This window comes from Ricinus communis, chromosome 8 (genome assembly GCF_019578655.1).
Source record: "Ricinus communis isolate WT05 ecotype wild-type chromosome 8, ASM1957865v1, whole genome shotgun sequence".
Classification (NCBI taxonomy): Eukaryota; Viridiplantae; Streptophyta; class Magnoliopsida; order Malpighiales; family Euphorbiaceae; genus Ricinus; species Ricinus communis.
In genome coordinates this window covers 3,845,007-3,872,721 of record NC_063263.1, presented here as the reverse complement: position 1 = coordinate 3,872,721, position 27,715 = coordinate 3,845,007, and the positions used below count along the sequence as shown (strand labels likewise).

Sequence of the window (27,715 nt, the reverse complement as noted above, 5' to 3'; positions counted from 1 at the left end):
CAACTTAATTAAATAAATCTGATTATTAAACTGATTCTCTAAAATTTCTAAACTAATAAAAGTTATAATCATATTAACATTGGGTAATTCAAAATAAATATTAAAACTTTTTTAGTCTTTTCTTTTTACCATTTTTCATTCAGTTCATTAAAACACATAGGACTTTTTAAGGATTTTAATTTTAAGATTTTATTTTCTTTTTTAGTCCTTTTCACAATATAAAGAGAAAAAAAACAATTGTCAATATAGGGCATAAATAAAATAGAATGTGGTTTGATATTAAATAAAAAAAGATTCCAATTTAAATGGGACAGGGCAAAGAAAAGAAAAGGCAATGACATGAAATGAATGGACTGATGTTGGAGAAATGAGTTGGAGGAGTATGTTTAAGATAAAGATTAGATTGGTGGGGACCTGTATACTGTGCAACAGCATGAAGCGTGATGGTTAATGCCAGCTGGTTGCACGTGATTCTTTGATTAGTTCAATTACTGCGTTTGATCAACAAGGGACCGGGGCTTTGCATGATTAATTAACCTAAACATGCAACTACAAACAACGGCTTTCTCTTCCGGAGAAATCTTTACTCCTCATTGAAATAAGTTTCAATTTGCCCCTCAAACTTTATAATCAGACTCATTCTCACAACTAATTTAACCCTTAAATGTCTCAAATATGATCAACTTTACCTATTTCTCAGAGACTAAGTTGTCCGCTTATAGAGCCCAAGTTAGCCAGCTAACTTTCAATGCTGGATTAATTTGACCATTCAACTTTTTAGAAAAGTTCAATTTGACCCTTTTAAAAATTATCTCAATACACTGATTTTCGAATCTAGATATCAAGAAAATTACAGAGGATTGATATTTCTCTCGAGTCTTGTGGAGTTGAGAAAAGTCAAAACCCCGATAGGATTAGGAGTAATTAAGCCAAATACTACCTTTTAAAATCAAACTGGACTAAATTGATAAAAAAACTAATTTTTAGGTTAAAATTGAATAATTATAAACTTAAAGGACTAAATTATCAAAGATTCTGAAATTTGCCAACCTAGAGCCAATTTGCTCTGCATATAGCCCACCGGCTCCATACAGTGTCGATTAGCCATAATTCGGATTTTTATATCGTTTTTCGATGTTTTTCTATTTTAAAGGTAAAAACATTACTAAAATATGTTTTCTAGAAGTTTTTTATTGATAATTATCTAGCCATTAATTATTTTTGATAATTAAATTGATTTTATTGGTAATTACTCTACATATCTTAAGAACTTGTATTTATCGATCAAAAAGAATTTTGATAAATCCTTTTAATTATTTATAATTTCAAAGAATAAGAAAAGAAGTCTTAAACTAGGGGTGGTTAGAAACTCATTATAGAACGATTGGTGAGATTTTGACGTATGTACTATGATTTCTAAAAGCAAGCACAAAACTCAATAAATACTTTGGATCCCTATCCCATCTTAGGATCAACTTTCTCTTCTACTCCTAAGATTCAAGGATCTACTTAATATAATAACAACTTGAGGATTTTCAAATACTCATACATTTTATCATCTTTTCTTCCCTTTTCTCTTTATGATTATTTTTTGTATTATAATAGCATGATTAGGATCTTTTCATGTGAATTGTGAATTTAGGGAGCATCTCAAAAAATTGCTTATCCTTTTTGCCTTTTTTAAGTTGGTTTAAAAAAGGAATATGCGGTCTATAAGGCTGAGCTGCCTTATGGAATTCAAGTCTAGAAAATGCTTCCTTTTCTTTCTTCTTAAGCCTAAGATTAGGCTCTACTTTTTTTTTCGTTTTATATGCTCTCCTTATTGATTTGCACTAATCCTTTATCTTTAGATGTACTTGTATAAAAAAAAATTCATTTCAGTTTCCACATCAATTTTATTATTAACAACCTCACATTTTATAATAGTAGTAATAGAATTGGCTTGTTCAGGTTGACTTGATAGTTTCTCTTTCTTGAGCTCTTGAACAACTTCAACAATTTATCCCATTTGAACTTTTAAACGTTTCATTGAAGCCTCAATGGAATATTTTTTTTCATTCTTCTCCATCCTATCATGAGAAACCATCATAAATGATTAAAGTGTTTCTTCCAAACTTGGCTTTCTTTGCTCATTAGATTGAAAAGTTTGTTCTTGATCTTAAAAGAAAGGATTAGAGTTCCTTTGGAATTGAGAATATTGGTCTTGGCAATAAGGTTGATTTGGATTTTTTAATAATTGTGGTGGATTTTGGCCATTGTATTTTTAAAAAATATTTGGATGATTTCTCCAACTTGAGTTATATATGTTGGAATAAGGGTCATTCATAGGATGCTTGGGTTGGTAAGAATCCATCAAATTTACTTGGTCATACATATTTCCTCTATAATTATCAAAAGATGAATAAACATTAGCACCATGACCATAAATACCACAAATACCATATACCTCATTGCTTGGTGTTTTTTTTTTTATTGAAGCAAGCATCTTAACTTGCTTAGTCAATTCAACTAATTGCATGACCATCTCACTACTAGCTACTACTTCATTCACTCATACTCTTTTTATCCTCACACTCTTTTATTGAGAATTGGCTCCTAACATCTCAAAGATCTCATAATCCTCATCAATTGTCCTTTATAACATAGTACCACAACTATATTATCAACCATATATTGATATTGTTGTGTCAATCCATTATAAAATAATTAGTTAATTATTGAAAGTGAGTATTTATGGTATGGACATTGCAATAAAACTGATTTGAACTGATCTCATGCTTCATGAAAAGATTTAATATTCTTTGATAAAAATTAGAAATTTAATCTCTTAATTCTTTGGTCTTTTGATGTGAGTAAAACCTACTCATAAACTTTTGATAAACTTCATTCCAAGTTCTTAAAGAATTAGGAGGCAAGATCATTAACCAAGCCTTTACCTTTTGTTTCAATGAATAAGGAAAACACCTCATTCTTAGTTGATCCTCATTAACTCCAAATAATGGAAAAGTATGAACTATAACATAAAATTCTCTAATAAATGTTAATACATCCTCACTAGGCATACCATAAAATGAAGGAAGCATTTTAAAATGATTGTTCTTAAGTTCATAATATCTAAATACATCACCTAGAACTATGCATGAAGTAGTGTTACTAATTATAGGCCGTGCATAATCTTTCATAGCCATTCGCCTTTCAATTCCAACTTCTCTTGGTGGGTTTCCCATGATCTCAACTTTTTCTTTTGATTCTTTTTCAACCTTTTGAGTTGATGAATCAGTTGATTTAGTTTTTCTTCTTTGCATACAAAACAAAAGAAAATTTCATATTTAAATATTTAAAAAACAAAATAAAAACATAAAAAATACAAAATAAATAAATAAACATAAGACACTTTTGACAATCAATCAATATAATAAAATCTAGACATAGTTCCCCGGCAACAACGCCAAAAACTTAATTTGTCTAAGTTAGTACTTGCAAGTGCATAAACCATTCTTATAGTAAAAGCGATAAATTCACCACGAGGTCGATCTCTCAAGGAACTATGATGCCACTTATTATATAGACTTATCAACATAGAACAATAGAAGCAAATCTAAACACTCTAAACCAGTATTTTTGAGAGAATAATATTCATAAAAGTAAAGTAAATAAACTATAAAGTAAATATGGAATGATATGATGTATGAAAACTATATGCTAAAGACAATATTTAGCCTAGCCATTTACTTAGTAATCTCATTGTTTTACTTTAAGCCTAAATCTAATGAATGAGAAGGTGATGTGTCTTTTCCTTTAATTAATCAAGCTAATGATGCAACTAAAGTTTTTTCTACTAACATATGAAGCAAAGTTAGTGTCTTTAATATATTCAACCTAAATATTTTCATAATAATTACTATTTTTGAATTAATATGATAATTAATTAATAATAATAACTGAAACTAATAAAGATATAAAGGTAAAGAAATCATTCATTAAATAAATAACTAACAAGGTCCATACAAAAGTAAAAAAGATAAACTAAACACTTATGAATACTAGCTTAACATATTTAACCCAATGATCATGATATTAAATAGAAAGACATAAAAAAATACAGTAAAAGCTCCCTCTAAATCCAGAATTTCTTCAAGTAGGATGATCACTCTCCACTTCTTGAAAAGCTCCTTAGATTTTCAAAGAACAATGAAACTAAAGCTAAAGTGTTTATAAATAATTGTCAAGGATTGTAGAGATAAGAATAGTGGACGGATGCAGATGGGAGATGTGACAGAGCAAATAAGAGAAAACTCTTCTCCTTCCTCCTTTTAGAACTAGGTTTATAGAGATATAAATATATAAGAGTCCTCCACCAAGAGAAGTCTCCCTAAAGATGTATACTCAATATAAGTCTATCTAATAGATAAGACTATAAGTATCCTTATCTCCACCAAACGCTATCTCATAAATAACTCTTAATATAAATTCTAACAATTATACAAAATGACTAAAATGCCCTCTTGGGCCTTGTAATTTTTGGCAAGCACAATAAATAGCAGGTCCACACATCTTAATTTTAGGCCTCGACACGAACATGTCTAATTAAACTCTTCTTTTAGTATTTAGCTTAATGTTTTTCCTCTTTTAGCTAATATTATTTGAAATTAGATAATGAAACTTAAATGAGGTAAAAAAACATATATTTTCACCATATTATATATAGAAAACATATTATTAAAGCTCTAAAATACCATAAATTTCTATATATAATTTAGCCTTATCATTATGGTAGGGTGGTTTGATTTACTTAATGTTGCTAACGGATTACATACATTAATTTGTCATAGAAAAATACCTAAAGTTGGAAAAAAACACTAAATCGCAGGTACTTTTTGATACTTTCTTCTAAATCTTTATTGAAAAAAAAAAGAACATTATGAAATTTGAAATTGAAATTGCAACTTAATTGAAATTGAAATAAAAAAAAAAACCAAAGCTTAAATACATGTATAGTTTTATAGATTGATTTCTAGTTGTATCTTTTTCATTTTTTAATATGATATATAAAGAGCTGTAAAGATAACTACCAATAACATGCATTCAATAGTTATTTTTAACTTCTCCATAACTCATATCTATAACTTTCAACTTCCTTTCCCCTATCTTTCTGCAATTTTCTTTACTATCACATTTCATTATCTGTAAACTCTTTTATTTTGCTACTTCCGCTTTTATTAGCCACACCTTTACTTATAGTTTTATTTTAATAAATAGTTTTAATTGATAATTATTTATATTGATGAAATTGGATAATGCATAAAATTATGAGTCAACCAATTTGATCATATTAAATTTTTAATTTAGACCTAAATGATGTCTTTGAATATAAGTGATTTTGGCAAAGGCCAAATTAGTGCATATGCAAATTTTTAGGATAAATTACACAGCCAGTCCTTTAGTTTTGGACATATACCCTGATCATTGCTAATTTTCAATTTATATCAATAAACGCTTTTAATTTTAATTTGGATATCAAAAAACTCCTTACCATCCAAATCTGTTTAATAGCCAAACAAAAAAATGATATGAAATGCTACGTGGGTAATTTCTTTAAAAGGAAATTTACACGTTCTTCTCACAAGCCATATCAATATTGCACAATATACATATCCAATAATATGATGACAAATGTCTTATATTTTATAATTTTTCTAAAAAGAAAAATTAATAACAAAATCAATGAATTAAGTATACAGGGTAAATTGCTTCGCTGGTACAAATTCTTTGTCACTTGCTTTCAATTGGTACCAAACCTTTAATTTATTTCTTTTTGGTACTACTCCTATTATTTCTGTCTCAACCGATGATACCAGAAAGGAATTCGGCCAAAATTTGCTAATCTGGCAGCCGGTTGTCCAAAGAAGTATACCACCATGTTGATACATCATCTAGTGACTAGATTCATTAATCTTAATCACCAAATTGGCCCCACCAACTGTCATTATTACTATTAGCTTCTTCTAATCAATAAATCTCATAACAAGACTCATTATTATTATTATTATGCTAGTTCAACCATAGATCTACTAGTGGTTTTTGTTCTTGCTATCTACAACCTTTTTTGCAATCTCATATCTCTACCTCTAGAAAAAAATCTTGCGCCATTCTTGATTGCTAAATCATTATTTTTTTTCCTCATCATTATTATCTTCTTCTTCATTTTCAAGATCCAATAAAGGAGCAAGAACTTGACGTTTTTCTAAGTGCGTAAAAAGCTTCATAGGATAGATCTAACCATTTAAGAAGAGCTCATCAGCATAACTCATACACTTAGTTGGACCCAATCTAGTAGGCCCAAGTCATGCATAGAATTCAAACTTACACACATGACCATGATCATGACCATGATCAAGTGACGAAACAATAAAGACGGAGAAAGAAGCAGTAATCGTGGTAATAGCAAAGTGCATTGGACTATAGTTGGGCAACTATAAAAGAAACCACCATTAATGGTCCATTATTACTACTAAGGCTAGAGCTAGAAGGTGCACTAACATAAGGAATAGAATAAGTAAAGTTAAAATCATTAGTTGGAGCTGGGGTTCTTGGGTATCGAATGTGTTATTGTTGCCATTTTTGGGGTTTTTATGGTCTAAATTTGGGTTGGCCATTTTTTGCTGCTTGATGATGAAGAAGCTTCATGATTTTTTTCTTTTTTCTTTTTCTTTTTTTTTTCCAGAGGAAAGGCTATAAAAAAATAAGATTATAAATTGAAAAAAATGGTAGAAATAAAGGTATTTACAGTTGTGGGGCTAATTTGACTAAGATTGATGAATCTAGTTATTAGATGATGTGTCAACATGGTGGTATGCTTATTTGGACAATCTTATCAAATCAGCAAATTTTGGTCGGATTCCTTTTTGGTATGATCGAATGAGATATAAATAATAGGAGTAGTATCAAAAAAAATAAATTAAAGATTTGATACCAATCGAAAGCAAGTGGTAAAAAATTGATACCAACGAAGTAATTTATCATAAACATACAAATCTAACTAATAAAAGAATTGAAGACTCCCGACCTCCTCTAGCTACCCACCATAGATCAAATACCCCAGGTTGCCAGCATTCCAACCTAAACATCTCTTCAAGCAACCCGTACATAATCCGATTAATAAACAATTGTTTTAGATTATTATCCATATTACTTTTTTTTTTACTTCATGTAAACAATTTTACTAATCAAGCCGTTGTTGCCGCACAAAACCTTACCACCACATTGCAGAAACCGCTGACAGGCTACAGTAAGCAATCTCAAATTGCAGCAAACGATTGTATGATAGCCTCCCTTTTGGCTTGGCAAAGAGAAAGCAAATGGTGGTTCAAATAAGAGCGACGAGGGCGGCTCGAACGATGGCGACAATGTTATGGTTCCGGGCTTATTGCAATTCTCATTATTTGTAGTGTATTTTTTTTTAGTTTTAACTTTCTTTTTTTATTTTCAATTTGGAATCCTATTTAGATTTATGGTGCTTTGATTTACCATTTTTATATTTAATTTTTTTATTCGTACCAAGCTAATTTTTAATAATAAATATATAGAATTAGTAATTAGTATGATGAAAACTGTCAAACTATTTTAGAAGCATGTAAATGGTATTAGCAAATAAAAATAAAATATTTTTTTAATAAATGTATAAATTAATAAATTATTATGCAATCAATCATATTAATTTAACAAAAGTCAGACTATATAAATAAATTTTATGATTAAATTATTTTTTATTATGAGCTTAAATAGCTTTTACTTTTCTCTTTATACTGAACCTGAATTGGAGCTCAAACATTTTCAGAGAGCTTGGAAAAACAGTTTCCACAGTCTGCATGAATTGGAGCCATACTATGTATTTATTTGTGTTTGTCTTTAAAAGAAAAAACTTGAGTAATAATAAGTTCAGTTGACTTAGTTGTCATAAAATTTGAACGTAATACTCATCTACTCTTAAAATTAGGGTTTAAAATCCGCCATATGGGTAAAGGGAATAAATTAAGTAGGAAAAAACATTAATTTAGGGTAACAATATTTATATATTAGCTTTGGCGTTTTTTAGTTTATTAACTATTTTTTATTGTTGGGCTCAACGCGCTGATGAATTGTTGTGAATATATATAATTAATATTTAAATCTATTAAAAAAATTATTTTACTTGAAGAAAAGATATAAAAAATAAAATAAATATAATAAATTAAAAAATATCTTTAATAAAATATATTTAATTTATTAATTTAAAATTTATTTTAAAAAATTTATTTATTTTATTAAAATTTAATTTAGCTATAATTGATTTTATATAAATTTTTTATTTTAAAATGTATATAAAATATATATTTATAAATAAATATCATAAATCTTAAAAAAAAAAAAAAAGAAATATAATGTAAGATGCAATTCATGTACGGGGATGAAGAGTATGGAAACCAAAATACATTGCCAATAAAACAACAATAAAAGAAAGAAAAAGAGAACAGTGAAAAAGAGAAATGCATGATTAGTCCAAACCCAATAGGGAGAAGAAGGGTACCGAAGCCATAGACCAAATTGAATGGCAGGCAAAGGGACAGAGTTGGAAAAATGAAGGAAAGATGGAACAAGTGAGAGAGAGAGGAAAAAGACAAGAAATAACCGTTGTAGGCGTGGCTTTTGGGTTGGACGCCAGGCTGACGCTTGACCCTACCCTCTTACATTACATGATTAGCCTCACATGCTTCTCTCTCTACATTTTTGGACCCACATTTTATCTCTCTAAACCACCCAAAATAAAATATATATATAAAAAAAAACTGATCTCTTTCTTCCAGTATCTGCTGGATTAAAACCTGTCCCCTTTTATTGATATTTTATTATTCCCAAATTGCCCTTGTATTATCCATTTAATGCAATCTCTCCCTACCCTTCTCTCTATTTTAAAAAGGACTCTGCCCTAAAGAGCACCACCACCCCCCATCACAGCAACACAAATTAGCTTCAGCGCAGGAGCAAACTAGCTAACAAGAGAGCTTTTTTTGGCTTTGCACAGAGAGAGAGAGACAGATGGCGAAGGATGTGGGTGAAGAAACACAAACTAGCCATGGAAAGGATTATGTGGATCCACCACCAGCACCACTTGTTGACATGGCTGAACTCAAGCTCTGGTCTTTCTACAGAGCTCTTATAGCTGAGTTCATAGCTACTCTCCTCTTCCTCTACATCACCGTAGCTACTGTAATTGGCTATAAGAAACAAACTGACCCATGTGGTGGAGTTGGTATCTTGGGTATTGCATGGGCCTTTGGTGGCATGATCTTTATCCTTGTCTACTGCACTGCTGGTATCTCTGGTAAGAACGCATTTAACTCTAAAGTCAATTACTTTTGTTACATAAACAAGGTGTTGTTATTGTATTTGTTTTATAGTTTTTGTTCTTTCTGCATGTATATGTACACATGGACATGCATATCTTTAGAAACACTATGTACCCAGTTAGTTTCGAGGTTTGTTTGTTAATGGGCTTGTATTATTTTGGCTGCAGGTGGTCATATTAATCCTGCTGTTACTTTTGGGCTGTTCTTGGCCAGGAAGGTGTCACTGATTAGGGCTGTAGCTTACATGGTGGCTCAGTGCTTGGGTGCAATCTGTGGTGTTGGTTTGGTTAAGGCTTTTATGAAGAATCCTTACAACCGTCTAGGTGGTGGTGCTAACTCTGTGGCTTCTGGCTACAGCAACGGCACAGCTTTGGGGGCTGAGATCATTGGAACTTTTGTTCTTGTTTACACTGTTTTCTCTGCGACTGACCCTAAGAGAAGTGCACGTGACTCTCACGTTCCTGTATGTGGACTAGCTCTAGCTCTCTTGTCGTCATGAGTTTACTATGGTTCGTGTTCTGATCGTGTGCCGTTTGCTTGCCTTTATATGTAGGTTTTGGCTCCACTCCCAATCGGGTTTGCTGTATTTATGGTCCACTTAGCTACAATCCCCATCACTGGTACTGGTATTAACCCAGCCAGGAGCTTTGGAGCTGCTGTCATCTACAACAATGACAAAGTGTGGGATGACCATGTAAGTTACTTTGACATTTGAATTAATTTTTCAATATGATTTATTTTGAGCTTGGTAAGCTGCATATTAAATATGTTTTATTTGGTAAATGGACAGTGGATTTTCTGGGTTGGACCTTTTGTTGGAGCACTGGCAGCAGCTGCATACCATCAATACGTACTGAGAGCAGCAGGCATCAAGGCCTTGGGATCTTTCCGTAGCAACCCTACCAACTAAAGGAAGAACCTTTCACCCCCAAAAGGAAAAATTGAAAAACAAAAAGCTTGTCTATCCATCCATTTGTTTGTTTGTTTTGTGTGTACGAGAGGATTATTATGATGACCCATTCCACTTCAATTTTAATCTTTCTTTTGTTAATTTAATTAATTTAGTAGTCTGGCTGTGTATTATTTGTTATTGAGTAGTGGTACTGTTTTTCTTTCCTCTTTTCTTCTTATTATTGGTCTGTGCAGTGAAGAAAGAAATCTAATATATTTTCTCTTGACTCTTCAATGATTAGCCAAATGTTTACAAAAAAGAAAAGAAAAAGAAAACAGAACTGAAAAGTTTATTTTCAAGACATCGTTATTTGTCATGGGCATTTGTATCCAGGCATTGTCTCAGTTAGTTTACCCAAATTCAAGGCATGGTTTAACAAGTAAATGACAAAAGAAAGGTACCCCCCTCAACCTTCATTATCTTCCCTTCAAGAATAAGAAATGGTTGTGTAAAATGGAAGTATTGTATCAGAACAGCATTGGAAATGGATCAACTTCTGATTTTCACTGTGCTGCGTTGAAATGGTAAATATATAAAAATGACACGATAAGGCCCTGATTGAATGCGAAGTGATTCCAAAGGTGAGTTTCTGATAACCCAGCCTTGTAACGCCACGTGGACATTAGATAGAGGGGAGAGAACCGAAAAGATGCTTTCCCTCTGTACTGGGTTAGGTTAATTCGTCTGGTAAAATAATATATCACTGTATTTAGTCGTCTACGTAAACTGTAGATAAAATTAATTATAATTGAAGAACAATCAATATAAATATTATACTTGATAAATAATAAAACATAATTTTATATTAATTAATTCAAAAAATATAGTAAGTCTATCGATTTTCTCGTTAATTTTTTTTAACCTCTCTGGAAAGTGGAAAGGCTCGGCTGGCAAGTAACCTGCTTTTGGACTAGAGTCCAACCAATAGGACTAACCGAACGAAAAGTAGAAAATGAAAGCAAATGGTATTTTATGGAAATGACAGAGCAGCTGCACATGCCACGTGTCACCATGATTTAGGGTTGCATGGGAAGGACAGCACATGGGGTGTTTGTGGCCTTATGGGTATGGGTAGGTCTTCAGTCGCTCCATCTTTTTCCATCCTCAGGAAATACAGTTACCGTACCAGAAACAAAAAGATTTAAAGAAAGAGAAAAAAAGGAAAACCCAAATTGGAAAAAGTAAAAAGAAGGAGAAAAAGAGAAAAGGAAAGAAAGAAGGGTAGTTTCATTTCTTTTTTCTGTTATTGATTTTTGTTTTTCTTGTGGGAAGTTTTTAAAAGGGAAAGAATCAACTCTCATAGGTCTCGTCTTTTAACAAAGTTTTTGATACCAGGTCTATAAAAATAAATAAAACACCTAGTGACGTGTCAAAAGCTTTGAGCCCAGTGAGGAAGAGTGGAGTGGTCCTGAATGGGTCAAAAAATCAGGCTGACACAACTGGACCCCCACTGGCCCCCGCGCGGTAATCCTTATCCTGAATAGTGCATGTCTTCGTCACCAACCTTCAGCCATATCCTCTCTCTTCCAAACCTCTTCTGAATATGCATTAAGAGCATACACATACACATACACATACACATACACATACACTCAACCAATTAGCCTCAGTAATTTTTTTTTTTTAAAAAAAATTTGTTTTTACATTCCAACAAGTTCCAGGGAAGTCATTTCAATTTTGGCCGCAGTTGCCAGAAATGTCAGTCTACCATTGGATTGAAAAAACAGAGCTTCAGATTTGAGATAGAAACAAACTGTTAGCAATCATGTCGTAACTGAAAAATCTGCCATCCAACCCACAAGAAAGAAGTGCCCAGTAGTTTAGTTTCATCTACAGGGATGTCTAGTCCATTTTCGCAGGCGCCAGGTGATGCTCAGCTACAAATTAAATACTGAATAATAAGAAACTCCACTCTTCTTCCAAATTGGACAAAAGCTATATCTTTTTACATAGGTTATGTTTTGACTGAATGAGCACTGACAGGTAAAAGCTCTTTCTAAACATACAAAGCCAATGTCAAACCACTAGAATTCAGTTGCTCTTGTGGTTTATAACCGCAAGAGGAATATCTTTCACTTTAAAAGTTGTCAAATGACAACCAAATAGATAACATTTTGCATCCAGTAGTGAAGTTTGATTAATGCTGCGCTGATACACTTTAGCCGAGATAGTTTACTTCAGATTTCCACCCCTCAAATTTATAAACAAGCATCTGCAATTCAAGGTGCAATTAGATCAGAAACATGAACGTTAATGATGACAAAGCTGTGCACCATATAGACTTTGATATAGAAACCATTTATTCGGTTTCAAAGTCGCAAAAAGGCTAGTTACTTTAAGTGATGGGCTAAACTTTGTTCAAGGGTGCGTGCGCACAGAGAAGAATCCAAGTTACTGTGAACTCTAATTTACAAGGTAGACTAATCATCAAGACCCAGAATGGTAAGAGCACTTGCAAGAAACACCACAATCCAGAAGCAGTTTATTGAGAGATCAATTATCTAACATCAGCAGGTCCAGGTAATCAAAGAAACTCAATATAGCTGATTGAGTTAATAAATTTGTCAATTTTAGCCCATAAACAACCAAATAAGAAAAGCTTTTGCACAGTTTGCACTCATCTCATTCAGTGGGTATACATTCCAGAAATCCTTCTGAAACTATTTAAACATCATGATCTACATCAAGAAAGGAAAATAGCATATAGAAGATATAAAAAGTGAAGAGAATTTCAATTGCTAAGGAAGTGTTAATATTGCTTTTTGTTTCATATTTATTGTTTTTTAATTTACAAAAAGAAACTCTTTTGTAAGAAACTAGTAAATGTGGTTTTTATAATATTTGCTTCCTAATTCTGCTCCTAATATGCCATCTAGTATCTATCTTAATTCTCTTTTTCTCAATCCAGTTTTTTCTCCTTTATCCTCCCCCACATCCTCTCTTTTTTCATTTTTTTTTTCCTTTTGTCATGTTCTCATAGTAAAATTAAACCAAAAAAAGGAAAAAAGAAATCAGAAAAAAACAAATGAAAAATAAGAGACATTTCTTAGTTTATGATAAATGAAAAAACTAAAATTAAGAAAAAGAAAAACTAACCCTAAATTTAAATGTACTTTGATTTCAACTACCCAACCAAACATAACCTGATTTGCCGTAATGAAGCACAAAATTGAACCTGCAACAACCACAGATTTGCAGAAGACAGTAGTAGAGGTAATAAGCAAATACCTTAGTCGGGCAAAGCAGTTCCTCGCTCAAGATTATTCTTAATCTCCAGTGTGTATTTACCAAAAGCTCGTTCAATCTTCTTGTTGAAATGTTCATTACGGTCATTGATTGAATCAATATCCTTCTCTTCGCGGAACTTCCTCCTTCGACTAAATGAGTTGCGCTTCTCTTCCCGATCCTTAAGTTCTTTTACCATCCTGTCAACCTTCTCCTCAGAGATCTTTGGTGCCTAAAAGATTTGGACCAAATATATCATTGCAAATAGCCGGACTAAACTTACATCTAGCAGAAAGTTTAATTTTCACAAAAGTAAGTACCTTCCCATATTGGAGACTTGAGGCTTCACGATAGAACTCAGGATCAGATTCTTTCATTTTGTTATATTCTTCTAAGTCGACCTCAATGTTCATTGTTCGCTTTTTATATGCATTATATAGTGTCTTCTGATTGAACACTGTTAAAGCACACATGTCAGTGTAATCATCAAATTAATACCCAAAATCAACGCCTTATCAATAATATAGCCAATATAAGAAAAAACATTGCAAGTCATCATATACTTCACATATATGTACATGTAATAAGCCACAGACATAGACTTGCTCCCTCCTCCAATGATTTCAAGAAAGGTACATACACAAGAAACCACTAACACAGGGATATACATGCATATGATTTTACTGTAATGGAGAAGAATGGACATCCCTAAACAACATGTAAAATTAAAACTAAAAGAGAGCATACGAAAGCATGAAACAGAAATGAATTAACAAGCAAATATGTGAACATACCATCCCAACCAAATGGAGCAGGACCCTTTTCCCATTTCTTATATTTCACCTCAGCTGCCTCTTGTGTATCCAACATATATGCCTTTGTCATATCCAAACCATTTGCATCTAAAAGTTTACCGATTTTTTTCTTCCTCTCCTCAAGCCACTTTTGTTTAGAAATACCCCTTGATTCTTGTGGGGCTTCCATTTTTTTCTTTTCAGCTACCATTGCTGTTTGATTGGCTTTTCTTGCCTCATTCTGCATGTAGGCACAAGCAGCAATTATTCTAAATGAATCCATAAACATAGAAGATAATAAGATGCAAAAACCTTGATATTTATATCGAATCAACAGCAGAAATTTATAGTTCATAACTTAGAGTTGAAGGAAACGTACCATCTTAAGTCTCAACTCAAACAATTTTTTCTGCCTCCCAGTAAGTTTTGTTACATCTTCCACGTTATCCTGGACTGCAGGATTGCTGTCATCATCTGAATCTTCACCAAAATCTGGTCTTTGATCATGCTGCACCTCATCTTGCTCAGAAGCAAGTGCAGTGGACTGACCACTTGCCTTCTTATCTTGTAGTATTTCTTGCATGACATGAAAAATGGAACTTAGTGTAAACTAACAATACTTGTACTAGCACAAACCACCATGGAAATTCCATAAATTTGGAAAAGCAAAGAATCTTATAAAAGCATCATATTCAAACAATAAAAAAACAAAACACTACCATCAATGGAGCAAACGACCAATATTATGTACATGTACTGGCATCTTTTTGCAATTTTTGAGCCATGTATGTATAATCATAATTAAGAAAGACAATATAAATGGCAAAGAAGTTGAAATAAATACCTTCTTCTAATTTTCCTGTTCGCACCTTAGCTTCAGCAATTTTTCTAAAGCAATATTCAACGCACTCATGGTAAGGATTAGATGCATTTATACAATCTGGATGAACTCTCCTTTCTTCAGCCATCTTTTAAAAGCTAATTTCACCTTCTTCTACACTACACCAATTCCAAAAACAAACCAAAAACTCAGAATGATTAAACTTCTCTTCCCAATATAATAAAAGCACTGCAACAATCAACCCTAGTATTTCAATATTATCTAATAATGGAACATATTAAAATTTGTACCTTTAGCATTCCAAAATCATGAATTTTTTCACTATAACCAACTTAGATATCAAATGAATTCTTATCAATTACTTTTTCTTTTCACATATATAAGACTTTAAAATCATGAATTAAATCAGAGTTCAATCAACTGAAATTACATCCAATGACTCATGGTAAAATAATAACATTAAACCCCCTAAAATTTTATGCCATTTACGGCAAAATAAAAAATAAATTTAATTACTTTACTTCATTAAAAATAGACAATCAAGAAAGAGAGAAAAAAGAAGCAAAGCCGTTAGTTTATTATGTTGTGTAAACCCTTAGAAATTACAACTAGATGTAATAGAGAGAGGAGAAAGAATAATTGGAGAGATGAGAGAGGCAAACCTTTGAAAGAGATTGTTTCCGCTTCTGTTTGGTTGAAGAGAAAAACGGGGAAGAAAGTCAAGAGGGTAAAGCGGGAATCGTAAAACTGGTTAGGTAAGATTTTTCTCTTTTTTCCTTTCCAATTACAAATATTATTGGAAACAGGTTCGGGTTTGGGGCAATCAATGTAGAAAAGGAAAATTTAAAAACAAAAAATAAAAATTTCCGTTGCCGGGAATCGAACCCGGGTCTCTCGGGTGAGAGCCGAGTATCCTAACCGACTAGACTACAACGGATTATTGCTATTAAAAAATGGTTTAAGATAAAAACAATTTGAAATGGAAATCAAGAATAAATTTCTGGTACATAAATAATAATAATAAAAATTTAATTTATTTTTTCACATCCAACCGTAATTTCAAACATAGGCTTATTTTAATAATTAGAATTGCATAAATTTATTTTTTTAATTATTTTTTCATTTTAGAGATATAAATTGATACAACTCGATACAAAAAACATTACCTTAAAATTGAAACACCACTACGCATTCTCTATCAGGGGATAAACTATAAAGCTATCCACAATATAAATATTATAAAAGAAACACCAGTAAGGTAAGACAAACACTTTTCTATAAACCCTCAGTTAACTACTAATTTGACTGTCGGAGTAGTTTTCCAGTCCACTATGCCTGAGACTTTTTATCTGACTTTTGTTTTGCAGATTTTATATCATAACCAATTCGCCAGTTTGGAGATCTTCCTGTACTCACAGAGAAAGTGCTAGTCGTGGGTGTAACCAAGTATGCTATGGAGGTTTGTAATCATGATGTAAGATTCGAATGGACGAGCATATAGGAGCTAGCTATTGCTCAATTTTGGACTGTATCACAAATAAAATTGAAATATAACCTCAATTTAAAAATTGATATATATATATATATATATATATATATATATATATATATATTATTAAGATAAATATCTAGATTTTAGAAAGGGTGGTTATATAAGATAATCTTATATGCAGAAAGGGTTGCACATAATAAATTATGTAATACTCGAAATTTTTATATTTAATAATAATTATATTAATAATGAGTTTTTATTTAAATTAATTTTATTTTATCTTTATTTGGTCTAGTTGGAATGATTTAAATGCAAAGTTTAAATTTTAGTAATAGACGAATAAATGAGTTATTTTTCTATACCTAATTAGTTTGAAATTTTAAAAATTAATCAAGTAAATTATTTGAGGAATAAATTATATTTTTGGTTATTCAATTTTTTCCCAAATGTATATATATATATATATATATATATATATATATTGGAGAATTATGGAAGAATTTGTAAAGGGTGTTTTTATAAAAGAATTTTGGAGAAATTGGTATTTTAATTAGCTAGTGGTATTTAATTTTAAGTTGGAAAATATTTAGCAAATTGATTATTTAATTTAATTGTGTGTTAGGACTAAATTAGAAAATTATTTTTGGATGAGGATTAAAAGTAAAATTTTATTATTATGGGGGTTTAATGAAAATTTGTAAGTTTGGTATCTTTGTAAATAATTATGTCGGCAGGGGTATATTTATAATTGTGTATTTCCAATAATTCTAATTTTAGTCAAAATTAAATGGTTAAGGGCTTAATTGAAAGGCTAAAAAGAAATTTAGGGATTAATTGGAAATTTTGTAGGGCAAAATTGTAAGTAATTTAAAGAGTTGAGGGACCAAATCGTAAGAAAGAAAAGTTTGGGAGTCTAATGTCAATATTGGAAGGAAAGAAAGAAGAAAAGGGAGAGAGAAGCGGGGAGAGAGAGGGAGATGTCGGGAAGAGGAAGGAAGAAGTTTGCGTGAGGCCGGCCGGGGTGCGAGACCAGGCTGGCGTCGTAGAGGCGCGCAAGGAAGGCAGCCTTGTCGGTTGTTTCCGGTGGCAATCAGCTCCTCTCGGCGAGGGCTCTCTTTCGGCAGCAAATGCGACGCTTGTGGTGGCCGAAATTGCAAGATCCGGCAAAGTGAAATTTGGGGTGGCAGCCGGCGTTTTTCAGCTTTTTCGGCGAGCTCTGGCGGAGGATGGACGATCGGAGGACGTATCCCGACTCTCTTCAGCTCAAGCTTCGAAATGGCATCGGTTTCGTGGCGATCGGGCTTCGATTGTGATTCGACGGTCGAGATCGTCCGAAAATCTCTCCGGACGATCGGGGGTCAGATCGGAAAATCAGAAGCGGGGATCGTCATTAGCATGTCGTTTCGAGTTCGATGGTGTGTTCGAATCGTCGATCGAACTCGGGCGGCTAGAAGTGAGTCGACCGAGCGATCAAGCGTCTCGGTAATTTTCTCTCGTCCATTAATTTTGAAATTCTTTGATATAATTTATGTTTATTAATTATGTTGAGTATTAAATGATATTTGTAAGTAAAAAATAATTATTTGTCAGTTTGCATGCCCTTGTGTTTTGTGATGTGTAGCGGAGTCGGAAAAATAGTGAAGTATGGGGACTCGACTCCCTTTGTCTGGATTGTTGGATATTTGTGTGTCTTTTTGGCAGGTTCTGGACCCGTTTTACGGGGGGTAAATGTCCGTAAATTAGGGGAGGTTCTGCCGAATTTCTGGCAGATTCCTCGAGTCTAATTTAATTTTAGGCAGTCTACTCTGGAGTCTAAGTTTAGAAAAAATCTACGAATGTCTATTAATTGTATATCTTTTGTTACTAGATAATTCAGCCCTCCCGCCAGCTCCACCCGAGGCGTAGGAGCGGACTGCGGAACGCGTTAGATCTGTGAGTTAAAGTCACATAATCTCTACACTATTACCAAACCTAATTTGATATATTATCTTAAAATTCATATTTAATATGATTATTAGTATCGCAATATAAATAATTTCATTTAATTATTATTTACTGAGATTAATTTCAATATTGTTACTAGTAATATTATATTGCTATTTTGATAGTTAATGTTATATTCACACAATTGTTATTATTATTTTTTCACGTATCGCACGTTGTTTCCTCGAAATTCTGATTCTTTATTTCGATATGTGTTTAATAATTTTGCTAGACCATTATTATTATATTTGTTGAATGTGATTTGGGATGAGGCTTTAGTAGAACATACCACCCGGTGGGTTGCATCAGGACCGCGTGCGCACCGGTAATGATCAAAGACAGGTAACAAGGTTATTATGGATTTGTTTGCCCTGATCGAGCATTGCTCTCTGGGCTGAGTTCAATTGTTTGCCGGAGTTAAGGTCCCTGATTGAGTAACGCTCTCTGGGCGCCAGACCTGTTGGATTAAGAGAGCCGAAAGGCTACTAGAATTTGGGGTTAGGGTTCTACTGAGCCAGTTGTCCCGTAAAAGTAAAAATATATTTTTATTTATTTACTTATTTATTTTTTTAATTATAGTATGATTATATTATGATTTGTGTTTATGTTCAGGGTTTGATATACTGATTCAAAAAATTAATATTTTCTGTGAAGACTGTAATAGTCTCTAGATTATTTGATTTTAACTCACTCTCGAGATTAACAGTCTCATTTTTACTGTTTTTCAGATCCGTGACTGTTAGTCTTTCCGCGACTCTTATCTAATAACCCGACTCCTTCATCATCGGGTGGTGTATTTGATTTGGTATGTTAATTTGTAAAATCTTAGATTCTCTGCATTAGTAATAGTAGTTGTAACAATTGTAAATTTTCTGAGTTTCGGGTCTTGCTAAATTCTTCTGTCAGACCGAATTAGTTATGTAAAATTCAACTGTTAAGATAATCGTGGCATCAGTAAAATGAGATTAAAATATATTTAAGTCAGTGAGTGTCAGACTTACTACAGGATTCGGTGGTCTTATGCCTACCCATTCCCTAGTGTCGGTCATGGGTCTACAGATGGGGTCGTGACAAATTATTTGTTTGTTGTTCATTCCATCTTTTTTTTTTTTTTAAATTTCCGTTCATTGATTTTTTTTTTTGATAGAAAACTAGAAGTGCATTAATTAGAACTCATAGGCACATCATGCAAGTGAGCATCAAGAGCGTAAGCAGTAGCGTACTGCTTGCCTTAATGAAAGTCTAGCAAATTTGGCCAAAGCATGGGCTACTTGATTGGCATTTCTCCTGACATGGAGAAGTACCCTATTTGTTGCTAACAAACTAATAATGTCCCTAAATAAATTTAGTAAAACCATGTGACCCTGGCTGCACTAGTTGGACAAGCTGCAGACAGTCCACTTCCACACTGGATGCAGTCCATTCCTGCTCAAGTAACCACTGTAAAGCCACACGAACCCCACTGCTTCCAAACATTCAGAAGTTGCAGCAAGCTGGTGTACCCCCCCCCCACCCATTGGATTGGCACTCATCATATTATGAGTCCAGCAACCCCACCTTGTGTATTCAATATGATTGGATATCTGCTCCGAGCTTTCAGTTATTGATGAATTCTTTGTTCCAATAAATAAAATAAATAAAGAATAAGAGGGCAATTAGGAATGTCTTATTATAATAGACATCTCTCGGGAAGGAACGTTAGACCAAATAAATTTAAAAAACGCCGTCTGTGGGGATCGAACCCACGACCACATGGTTAAAAGCCATGCGCTCTACCTCTGAGCTAAGACGGCTGCTTGAATATAATGAGCCTCCTTTTCTTATCACTGACGGTCTGTTGAAAATCGCATATGGATTCGCGCACAGATTTTATGTGTTATTCATGCAATACATTTTGCGAAATGGAGATTCCTATGCAATGCGAGTTCTTTCTTTGGCATCAACCTGACAACAGGTGATGCACTAGGATTATTTTGCTTTGTTAAGTTGATGACTGCTAAAGAAATTTTTGTTATCCAACAATTGGTATTTGCTTGTTCATTTTCATTTGTTGGATTTTCCCTGAAGGACTTCACAGCTTTCTGTAACTAACCTTCATTTGTTATATTTACTGGTATCTGTCCTATTGCTGTAGTCACACTCCATGATAAGGTGAAAACATCCATGGTTTGAATAAAGACAGTAGTCTCTTTTAGTAGATAACTTATGCACGAAGCAGAAGAAAAGAAAAGAAAAAATAAATTAGTAGAGGACTCTCCTCAAACCAACTACATGTTTTGTAGCATTAGCATACACTTATTTTAGGTACTAAAAATAGAAAGCCTAATATTACCCACATATTTTGTATCATACAATTACCTTGCTGCAAGCATACAACATACCAGAATGCACTCAACAAGTCATCAATTACTGTTATTCTAGCCTCAGTAGCATTACAAGATCTGATCTCCCAACGGTTTGGAATGAAAATTATCAATCTTGGACCTTAATGACAGGATAGTATCACTCAACTCAGAAGATTCAAGCTCGAGCTCGCTCAAGTGAGCACTTATTTCTTCAATTCTTGCCTTAGTGTTTGCAACTGCTTGTTCTTTCTGACCCAATTCCTCCACCATGGATTCTAGCTCTTTCCTTGTTGATTCTATAACATGATCGCAGTTAGTTTTTGCTTCCTCAGCAGCTTGTTGCTTATTATTTAGCTCGACTGCTTCTGTGAGTCCATTCAGTATGCTCCGCAGCCAGCTGACATCAATTTGTGCCGACTCTACATCCTTAAGAACAGCCAACAGTTCTCTGACTTTGGATTTTGTTAGCTGGTTAAGAGAAGTGGATTGCAACTCCTGAACCACAGAGCAGAGACATTCCAGGTAATAGGTCCGCAGCGAAGTTGATTCCAACCGGCAGTTTGCTGCTATGTCCCCATATTTATCAATGATTGACTGCAAAATAGAGGCACTATTTGCTCTCACATGATATTTCCCAACTGAGACACAGGAATCAGAAATAACAGACAGAATCTCTTCATCATCACTCCCTTCTGTAGCACGGGAAATGCCTGAGAAAGTGAAATTTAGAGACTCAGTACTTCGGCCATTAGTTATTTCCACATTCTTAATTGCCCCAGGCAAAGGACTCTTTTCCTTGTCATCCTGTTCAGTTGGTGGCGCAATGGCAAAACAGGTAAAACTACCAAGTGAAAGGTTCTTGGGACCATCAGGCTGTTACAGAAAGAATTAAGTATCAGGAGTCAAATGGACATCAAAACAATAATTTGGCAGTTGCACTATTGTTATTGTGTCAGTGCTGGAGAATCACCTTTAAGTTCCCAGATACAGGCACAAGTTCAGGCGCTAGAACTTGACCCTTGTCAAAAGAATGATCTTGAGAATAACTTTCTTCAGAATGTTGCCGAGACGAAGACGATGAATGACCATTATCTGATTCCACTTTTTTTTTGGTTGGAAAAGGCGACCGAGGTGACGACAAATCAGCAGGGTACACTGCTTTTGCAGCAGAGACATTGTTGGCTACTTTAGGGGACCTCGGCTGAGATTCAGATCCCTTCTTTTTTCTACCAAAGCTTAGAGAAGTATCAAGGATGAAGGACCCTGCAACAATAATCGAACAGTAATTAGGAAACAGCCTCCCATATTAAATTGGAGAGGGAAAACTGTATACTCTCCCTCCATTCAATCAACAAAGAGTCCATCCAAAGTCCTACCAAATTCCAGGCTACCGTAGAATGAAGCATTGTATATACATATTAAATTAGCACAGGAAAATGCACGCACTTATAGATAAATTTCTCTGATCAAGATTTTTTAGTCTCAGATTCTACTTAAATCAGTAAAACATATTTAAGTAAAGAGATAGAAAGGAAAATACAAATTCAAAACAATTTGCCTATATCAATCACTCTTACGTTTTGTTAGGTTTGATAAGAAATAATTTTGGAATGTCAAGAAACTGAATTATTCTAATAATTTGGATAAATTCAATCTTTTAATGTAATTATATAACTGTTTGTCCATCACTTTACTTTCTCTGCTCACAAGTGAATAATTATGACAACCCAAAAGGACGTAAAGTTTTATGTCTCTAAAGCCAATGAGCATTGACATTTGAAAGAGGGGGAGAAACCTGATTCTTTGTTAACCCCCTGAGAATTGGCTTCAGTAGTTCTATAAGAGCAAAATTTGTCACATTGATGGAAAGGATTAGATGCTTTAGGACAATTCGAGTTTCCTCTTTTTTCTCCATCCATCTTTTTGCCAAGTCCACCTCCCTTTGTACCATTGCGATAATCTAAAGAAAGAAAGAAGAAATTACACCTGTATTTAGAAAAAGTTTGACAGATGGCAGATCCCCTAAAGACTCTTTTCATCCAAAAAACAGAAGTGGCTTATTTTCTTGTCAATACTTCATTTTGTTTGTGAGGCTTAAATACCAAATGGGCGAGATTATAACCTTATTAGAAGGATTGAAATTTTGGTATTAATGTGCTTTTCTTTAATATGGTATTGGTTTAAGTGACTCTGGCAGAGACCTGTTTAGCATAGGAGAGCTGTAAAAAATAAGCAGTGATGCCAAAATGGCATGCTAGTTAGAAGAGGAAGCGAAACGAAACTTATTAAATCCAAGAGACTCCTGTCCCTCTTTCATAAAGGCCCTGGTTAGCATGGCCTAAAGTGCACAATTCTTTAAGGGCTAAGAATACCTCTAGGAAGGAGAACAATGACAAGCGAAATGCTATAGTTTCAGTGTGTTTTCTTTTCTTGCCTTCATTATCAAGACAAGAAAAGATGGCTTAACACACAAATTTTAAACTAAAATAAATAAGATCATAACTAGAAAAAATAACATGCCCAGAATCTCATATTTTGACATGTGAACTTCATTTTTAATTATTCAGCATAATAGGAAAAGAGGGGTGTGTGCTGTCTTGTCAGGAAGGAGGAGAGACGTAACTATCCTAGTAAAGCTGATAATGTGAAAATGGGTAAGAAGGTCTTTAGCAGTGTTATATCGACTTCTGTTTACATACTCCGACAAGCAAAAATGACAATTTGGTTAAACTTTGAAGAAATTAGCTTCTCCATTGGGATTCGTTTCCCAGCTAAACCAAACTGCGCCAATATATGCTTAATATGGCTCTGAATCTGCCTCATACAAGCTATGGCATTTTAGAAATTAGAGTAGCCATTTATTATGTTAAGTAGATAGTGTTTGGTTCTGCAGTTGTACCATGGGGCTAATCAAAGCCTACTTCCAGTCAGGATACGTCGTGCTGTTGCTTGTGATGTTAAGATAACGGCTCAAGTGGAGGAAAATTCTTGACCCTCTCTGAAAAAGTATGCATAAAAAGTATGGAATTGGCAGACTTGTCAACTATCAGCACCCTTCTCATTTTCAGAAATTAGTTCCTTGCTGAATTTTTTGTTTTTAGTCTCTGAAAGGACTAAAACATCAGTATTTTCTTCAGGGAAACAGATCGGAGGCCTTTCGCAAAATTATGACCATGGCAAGATTGCTTACTTGTAGAATTGAGACAGAAATAAACACATGCATAAACTTAAAATACTCTGAGGTCTCTCATTTCATGAAATGGATTCCATGTGAGGATTTTTCATGGTAAGAAGGATAAGTTGGTAAAACAGCAGAACAAAATCGTAGCAGAGTCAATTACCTGATTTCTTTTTCTCTTTCCATCCCTGGCCCTGCGCAATTTTTTCAAGGCAAGCTACACCACATTCATGGTAGGGATTGGAAGCATTAACACAGTCTGGATGCACTCTTCCATTATCAGTCATCTTTAAGTCCAGCTATAGCACTGCAAACAAATACAGATCAGCACAACTAATCAAAATCCCCTTTAGATTTACTTACCAAATTTACAAAATAGAGTAAAAAATAAATAAGAAACTTATGGATTCTCCCCTTTTTCTCTAGATTTGTGTTCAACATTTAAACCAAGTTCTACCCAAAATTGCAATAAAATCCCATTGAAGCTATGGATTTCAGAAATATTTCAGTAAGTATTTCTATATTCTTTCAAATTGTCAGTCACACAGCAGCATCATATGGAATATGATCAAAACAGAAACACAAAATATGATCTGAGAATTGACAAATAACCATGAAAATAACACCCGACAAGGAGCACATTAAGACTGACCTCTGACCAAATTAACGATCCTTAATTGTTTATGAACACAGCCAGTTGTGTCGACTGTGTTCAAACTTTAGTTTCAAAGACGTTAATACCACAGGCAAGAAGCAACCAAGTTCCCCTTCTGGCCAAAGAATTGGCTTTCACTATGTTTACAAACGTTAATATCATAGAACACATAAGATTTCGGCTTAAAGCACAGAATCTTATTGTTTCAAAAGGTAGCAAAAACAGATTGCAGAAAAAAAAAAATTGACCTTTTCCCCAAGCAACCAAATAGAGAAAACCAAGAGTCAAGAAAAAGAAAACAAAAATATTTCCAGACTGCTAGCAACCTTGTCTATAAACAAGCAAGAACATGCAAAAGAACTTACATAAAGTCCAAGAAGGATTGGACCAAGAACCAACTAACAGAAACAACTAAAACAGAAATAACCTTCTGAACTGCGAGAACCCGCCCAGAAAAACAAAAAGAGAAAAGGAAAAAAGGAAGCAGTACCCAGAAGAAAAGAAACCCTTTTCAGCTTCAAAGATGCTGGCTTTTCTCTGTACGCTTTCTTTGACTAATTCTCCGATCCCTTTTTTGGCTTAAATAATAAATATTTGAGTTTTTGAAAGTCACCTTCTTTGAAAAACTGTTAAAAAAAATGGCGTTTGGCTGTTTTTGTCTCCAAGTTTGACTAATAGACACAAAAGAGAAAAGAAAAAAAATGAAAAGAGAACCAACAATAATAATAAAAAAATAATAAAAATTGAAGACAGTGAACCACAACCACATGCCTTTTCTGGAAATTCATACTTGGAATTTCCTGTAATCTTCAGAATTTATCATTCTCTGTTTTTGAGAAAAAATTTATTATCTTACTTAGTTTTTAGCAAATAAAAAAAGGAATCAACACGCATGCACATTAGATTGATTCTATATTCGTTTGTTTTGATATGATTATAAAAGAGAGAAGTCTAAACACATGATTTCATCACGTCAAGATTATATTATTGTTTTAAAAATAATACATTTTGACAGTAAACTTCCTATCTTAATAAACACCACCAGACAAAAATGAATAATGAACGGACCCAAAAAGAAAATAAAAAAAAGAATAAGTTAAAAAGTAAAATATAAAGAGTTGTTTGGGAAAGGAAGAAAATAGTGGGGAAAGGTCTTTTTTACATGTTTGGAAGATAGAGAGAAAATGAAATTGAAGTGACTTTCATTTGGAAGAAAATTCTTTTTAGTACATACATAACTTCCTCTGATTTGCTTTCACGTTTTCCAAGCAAATAAAACTACGTATTTATTTCCTTACTTTTCTCTCATTTTCAAATAAAATAAATATTTTCTTTTATAACTTTCTCCAACTTCATTTTTTCCCTCCTCACTTCCTCCCCCGCTACTTTATTGTCCAAACAGAGAGTAAACGAAGAGCAAGTGGAAAATATTAACTGTTAGCTGAAGAGGCAGTGGCCCCTCCTTAACCCCCACCCCCCTCTGAAAGTGAGTGATTATTTATTACTTTGTTTTTTGAAATAAATTATTTATTACTTCATTTTTGTAAAATGACTGCATTACAGTTTTATCAGAACCGGATTAAACTGTGACATGAAAGAAAAAGAAAGGATCGGTTCAATTAGAAGTTTAATTGAGTATAAAAATCATTAAAATTCATCAAAATTCATAATACTCACCGTAAATTGTGAAAATCACATAAATAGTAATCAACTGAGTGGATCAAAATATTTAAAATAAAAATTTTAATTTTTTTTAATATTTTAAATTAGTAAATAAAGAATATATTTCTCTTTGAACAAAATAAATAATAAAAATCAATAAATTATTAATTAATTATTTGTTTGAAATTATATAAGACAAAAAAACTTTGAACTTTAAAGTTTAACATATGTGTATCTAAATTATAAATATGGTTTTTTCTAAATTATTTTTATTATTATCATTTATTATTTATTATTTATTATTATTGATAATGGAGCATTATAGGCTAACTTGTTATGTCCAAGAAAAACAGGGTTGACCAAGTCTACATTTAACTACAATTTGGAATCTTAGGAGTAGTATCGTGATCGAACTCGATTTAAATAGTTCAATATGAGCTAGGACTCTTGCAGCAACCAAGAAGAATAGTTCTATTACAATTAGGACGATCTACAATTACGGAGTCCTCCTAGTAGGACGATAAAACCTTCAATGTCTATATAAGAAACCATGGTACAACGACAATAGGTACAAGTTACTTTACACAGCCATTATATCTAAGCCACCATTTTACAAATTACTGACTTAATCATCAGAGTAAATGGTCGGATAACCACCCCGCCTGACACTTTCTAACTATTCTTGCAGGTACTTCGGAGATCGGATCAGCCTTTGAAAAATCTTGTTGATAGCTTAATCCTTGACCGAGTTACCAATTGGCACTGTTTGTGGAAAATCTTTGTGCAAAAAGCTTTATTTTCCTACCTCATCAACCTAAATGGCATCTGGTCAGAATCAAAGTAGGGATGTTCTCCCACCAGGAACTGGAGTTGGAGCTAGTAATTTACTTGTCGGATCTTTAATCCCTCAACAGGTCAACCAACGAGTCCTAGGTTCTCATGGGCCAATAATACCATCCTCTCAATCTTGGAGAAAAGATCTCTTCGATCAATACCCTACGCCCAAGCATATCTTCAGCGGAAATTATACTTGGAGAGATCCACTGCCTGTGAAGGATATCTCGATTGCATGTTAAAAGGAGATGGGGCAAAAACCTCCAGCACCCATGTCTCAGCCATCATTCTTTTTGTCACCAGTCACACCTCAAAGTCGACCTCCACCACCTGGTCTTTCTGTCCTTGGCAATTAATGCTAGAAGATG

At 33.3% G+C, this 27,715-nt stretch overlaps 3 protein-coding genes and 3 non-coding genes across 13 annotated transcripts; 2 read left to right on the top strand and 4 right to left on the bottom strand.

Annotated features, from left to right (window-relative positions):
* The first annotated feature begins 2,727 nt into the window (after positions 1-2,727).
* LOC112535235 lies at positions 2,728-2,834 on the top strand. Its single transcript, XR_003079408.1, has one exon. It is a non-coding gene; the product is annotated as a small nucleolar RNA R71 (small nucleolar RNA).
* Positions 2,835-8,993: 6,159 nt separating this feature from the next.
* Positions 8,994-10,516, top strand: LOC8283688 (probable aquaporin PIP2-8). Its single transcript, NM_001323763.1, is given in 4 exon segments — positions 8,994-9,361; positions 9,554-9,849; positions 9,940-10,080; positions 10,177-10,516. Coding segments are annotated over 4 exon segments (843 nt in total). The 5' UTR covers positions 8,994-9,075; the 3' UTR covers positions 10,297-10,516.
* Positions 10,517-12,234: 1,718 nt separating this feature from the next.
* Positions 12,235-16,016, bottom strand: LOC8283689 (pre-mRNA-splicing factor syf2). 3 transcript variants are annotated; one of them, XM_048378234.1, is made up of 7 exons: positions 15,861-16,016; positions 15,202-15,356; positions 14,737-14,942; positions 14,358-14,598; positions 13,884-14,020; positions 13,567-13,795; positions 12,235-12,550 (listed from the first exon to the last, which is right to left on the bottom strand). In XM_048378234.1, the coding sequence occupies exons 2-6, from the start codon at positions 15,323-15,325 to the stop codon at positions 13,568-13,570; spliced, it is 936 nt and encodes a 311-aa protein (XP_048234191.1). In that variant the 5' UTR covers positions 15,326-15,356; positions 15,861-16,016; the 3' UTR covers positions 12,235-12,550; position 13,567. The 3 variants fall into 3 exon arrangements, with proteins under 3 accessions (XP_048234191.1, XP_002521291.1, XP_048234192.1); XM_002521245.4 differs by having other exon boundaries at positions 14,737-14,933; XM_048378235.1 differs by lacking the exon at positions 15,861-16,016 and adding an exon at positions 15,489-15,634.
* Positions 16,017-16,062: 46 nt separating this feature from the next.
* TRNAE-CUC lies at positions 16,063-16,135 on the bottom strand. Its single transcript has one exon. It is a non-coding gene; the product is annotated as a tRNA-Glu (tRNA).
* Positions 16,136-20,394: 4,259 nt separating this feature from the next.
* Positions 20,395-20,466, bottom strand: TRNAK-UUU. The gene has a single exon. It is a non-coding gene; the product is annotated as a tRNA-Lys (tRNA).
* A 427-nt stretch (positions 20,467-20,893) lies between these two features.
* Positions 20,894-25,499, bottom strand: LOC8283686. 6 transcript variants are annotated; one of them, XM_015720583.3, is made up of 5 exons: positions 25,342-25,499; positions 24,360-24,503; positions 22,814-22,978; positions 21,989-22,281; positions 20,894-21,891 (listed from the first exon to the last, which is right to left on the bottom strand). In XM_015720583.3, exons 2-5 carry the CDS (start codon positions 24,481-24,483, stop codon positions 21,106-21,108), a joined length of 1,368 nt encoding a protein of 455 aa, XP_015576069.2. In that variant the 5' UTR covers positions 24,484-24,503; positions 25,342-25,499; the 3' UTR covers positions 20,894-21,105. The 6 variants fall into 6 exon arrangements, with proteins under 6 accessions (XP_015576069.2, XP_048234101.1, XP_015576070.2 ...); XM_048378144.1 differs by having other exon boundaries at positions 25,279-25,433; XM_015720584.3 differs by having other exon boundaries at positions 25,217-25,355.
* Between the last annotated feature and the right edge of the window lie 2,216 nt (positions 25,500-27,715).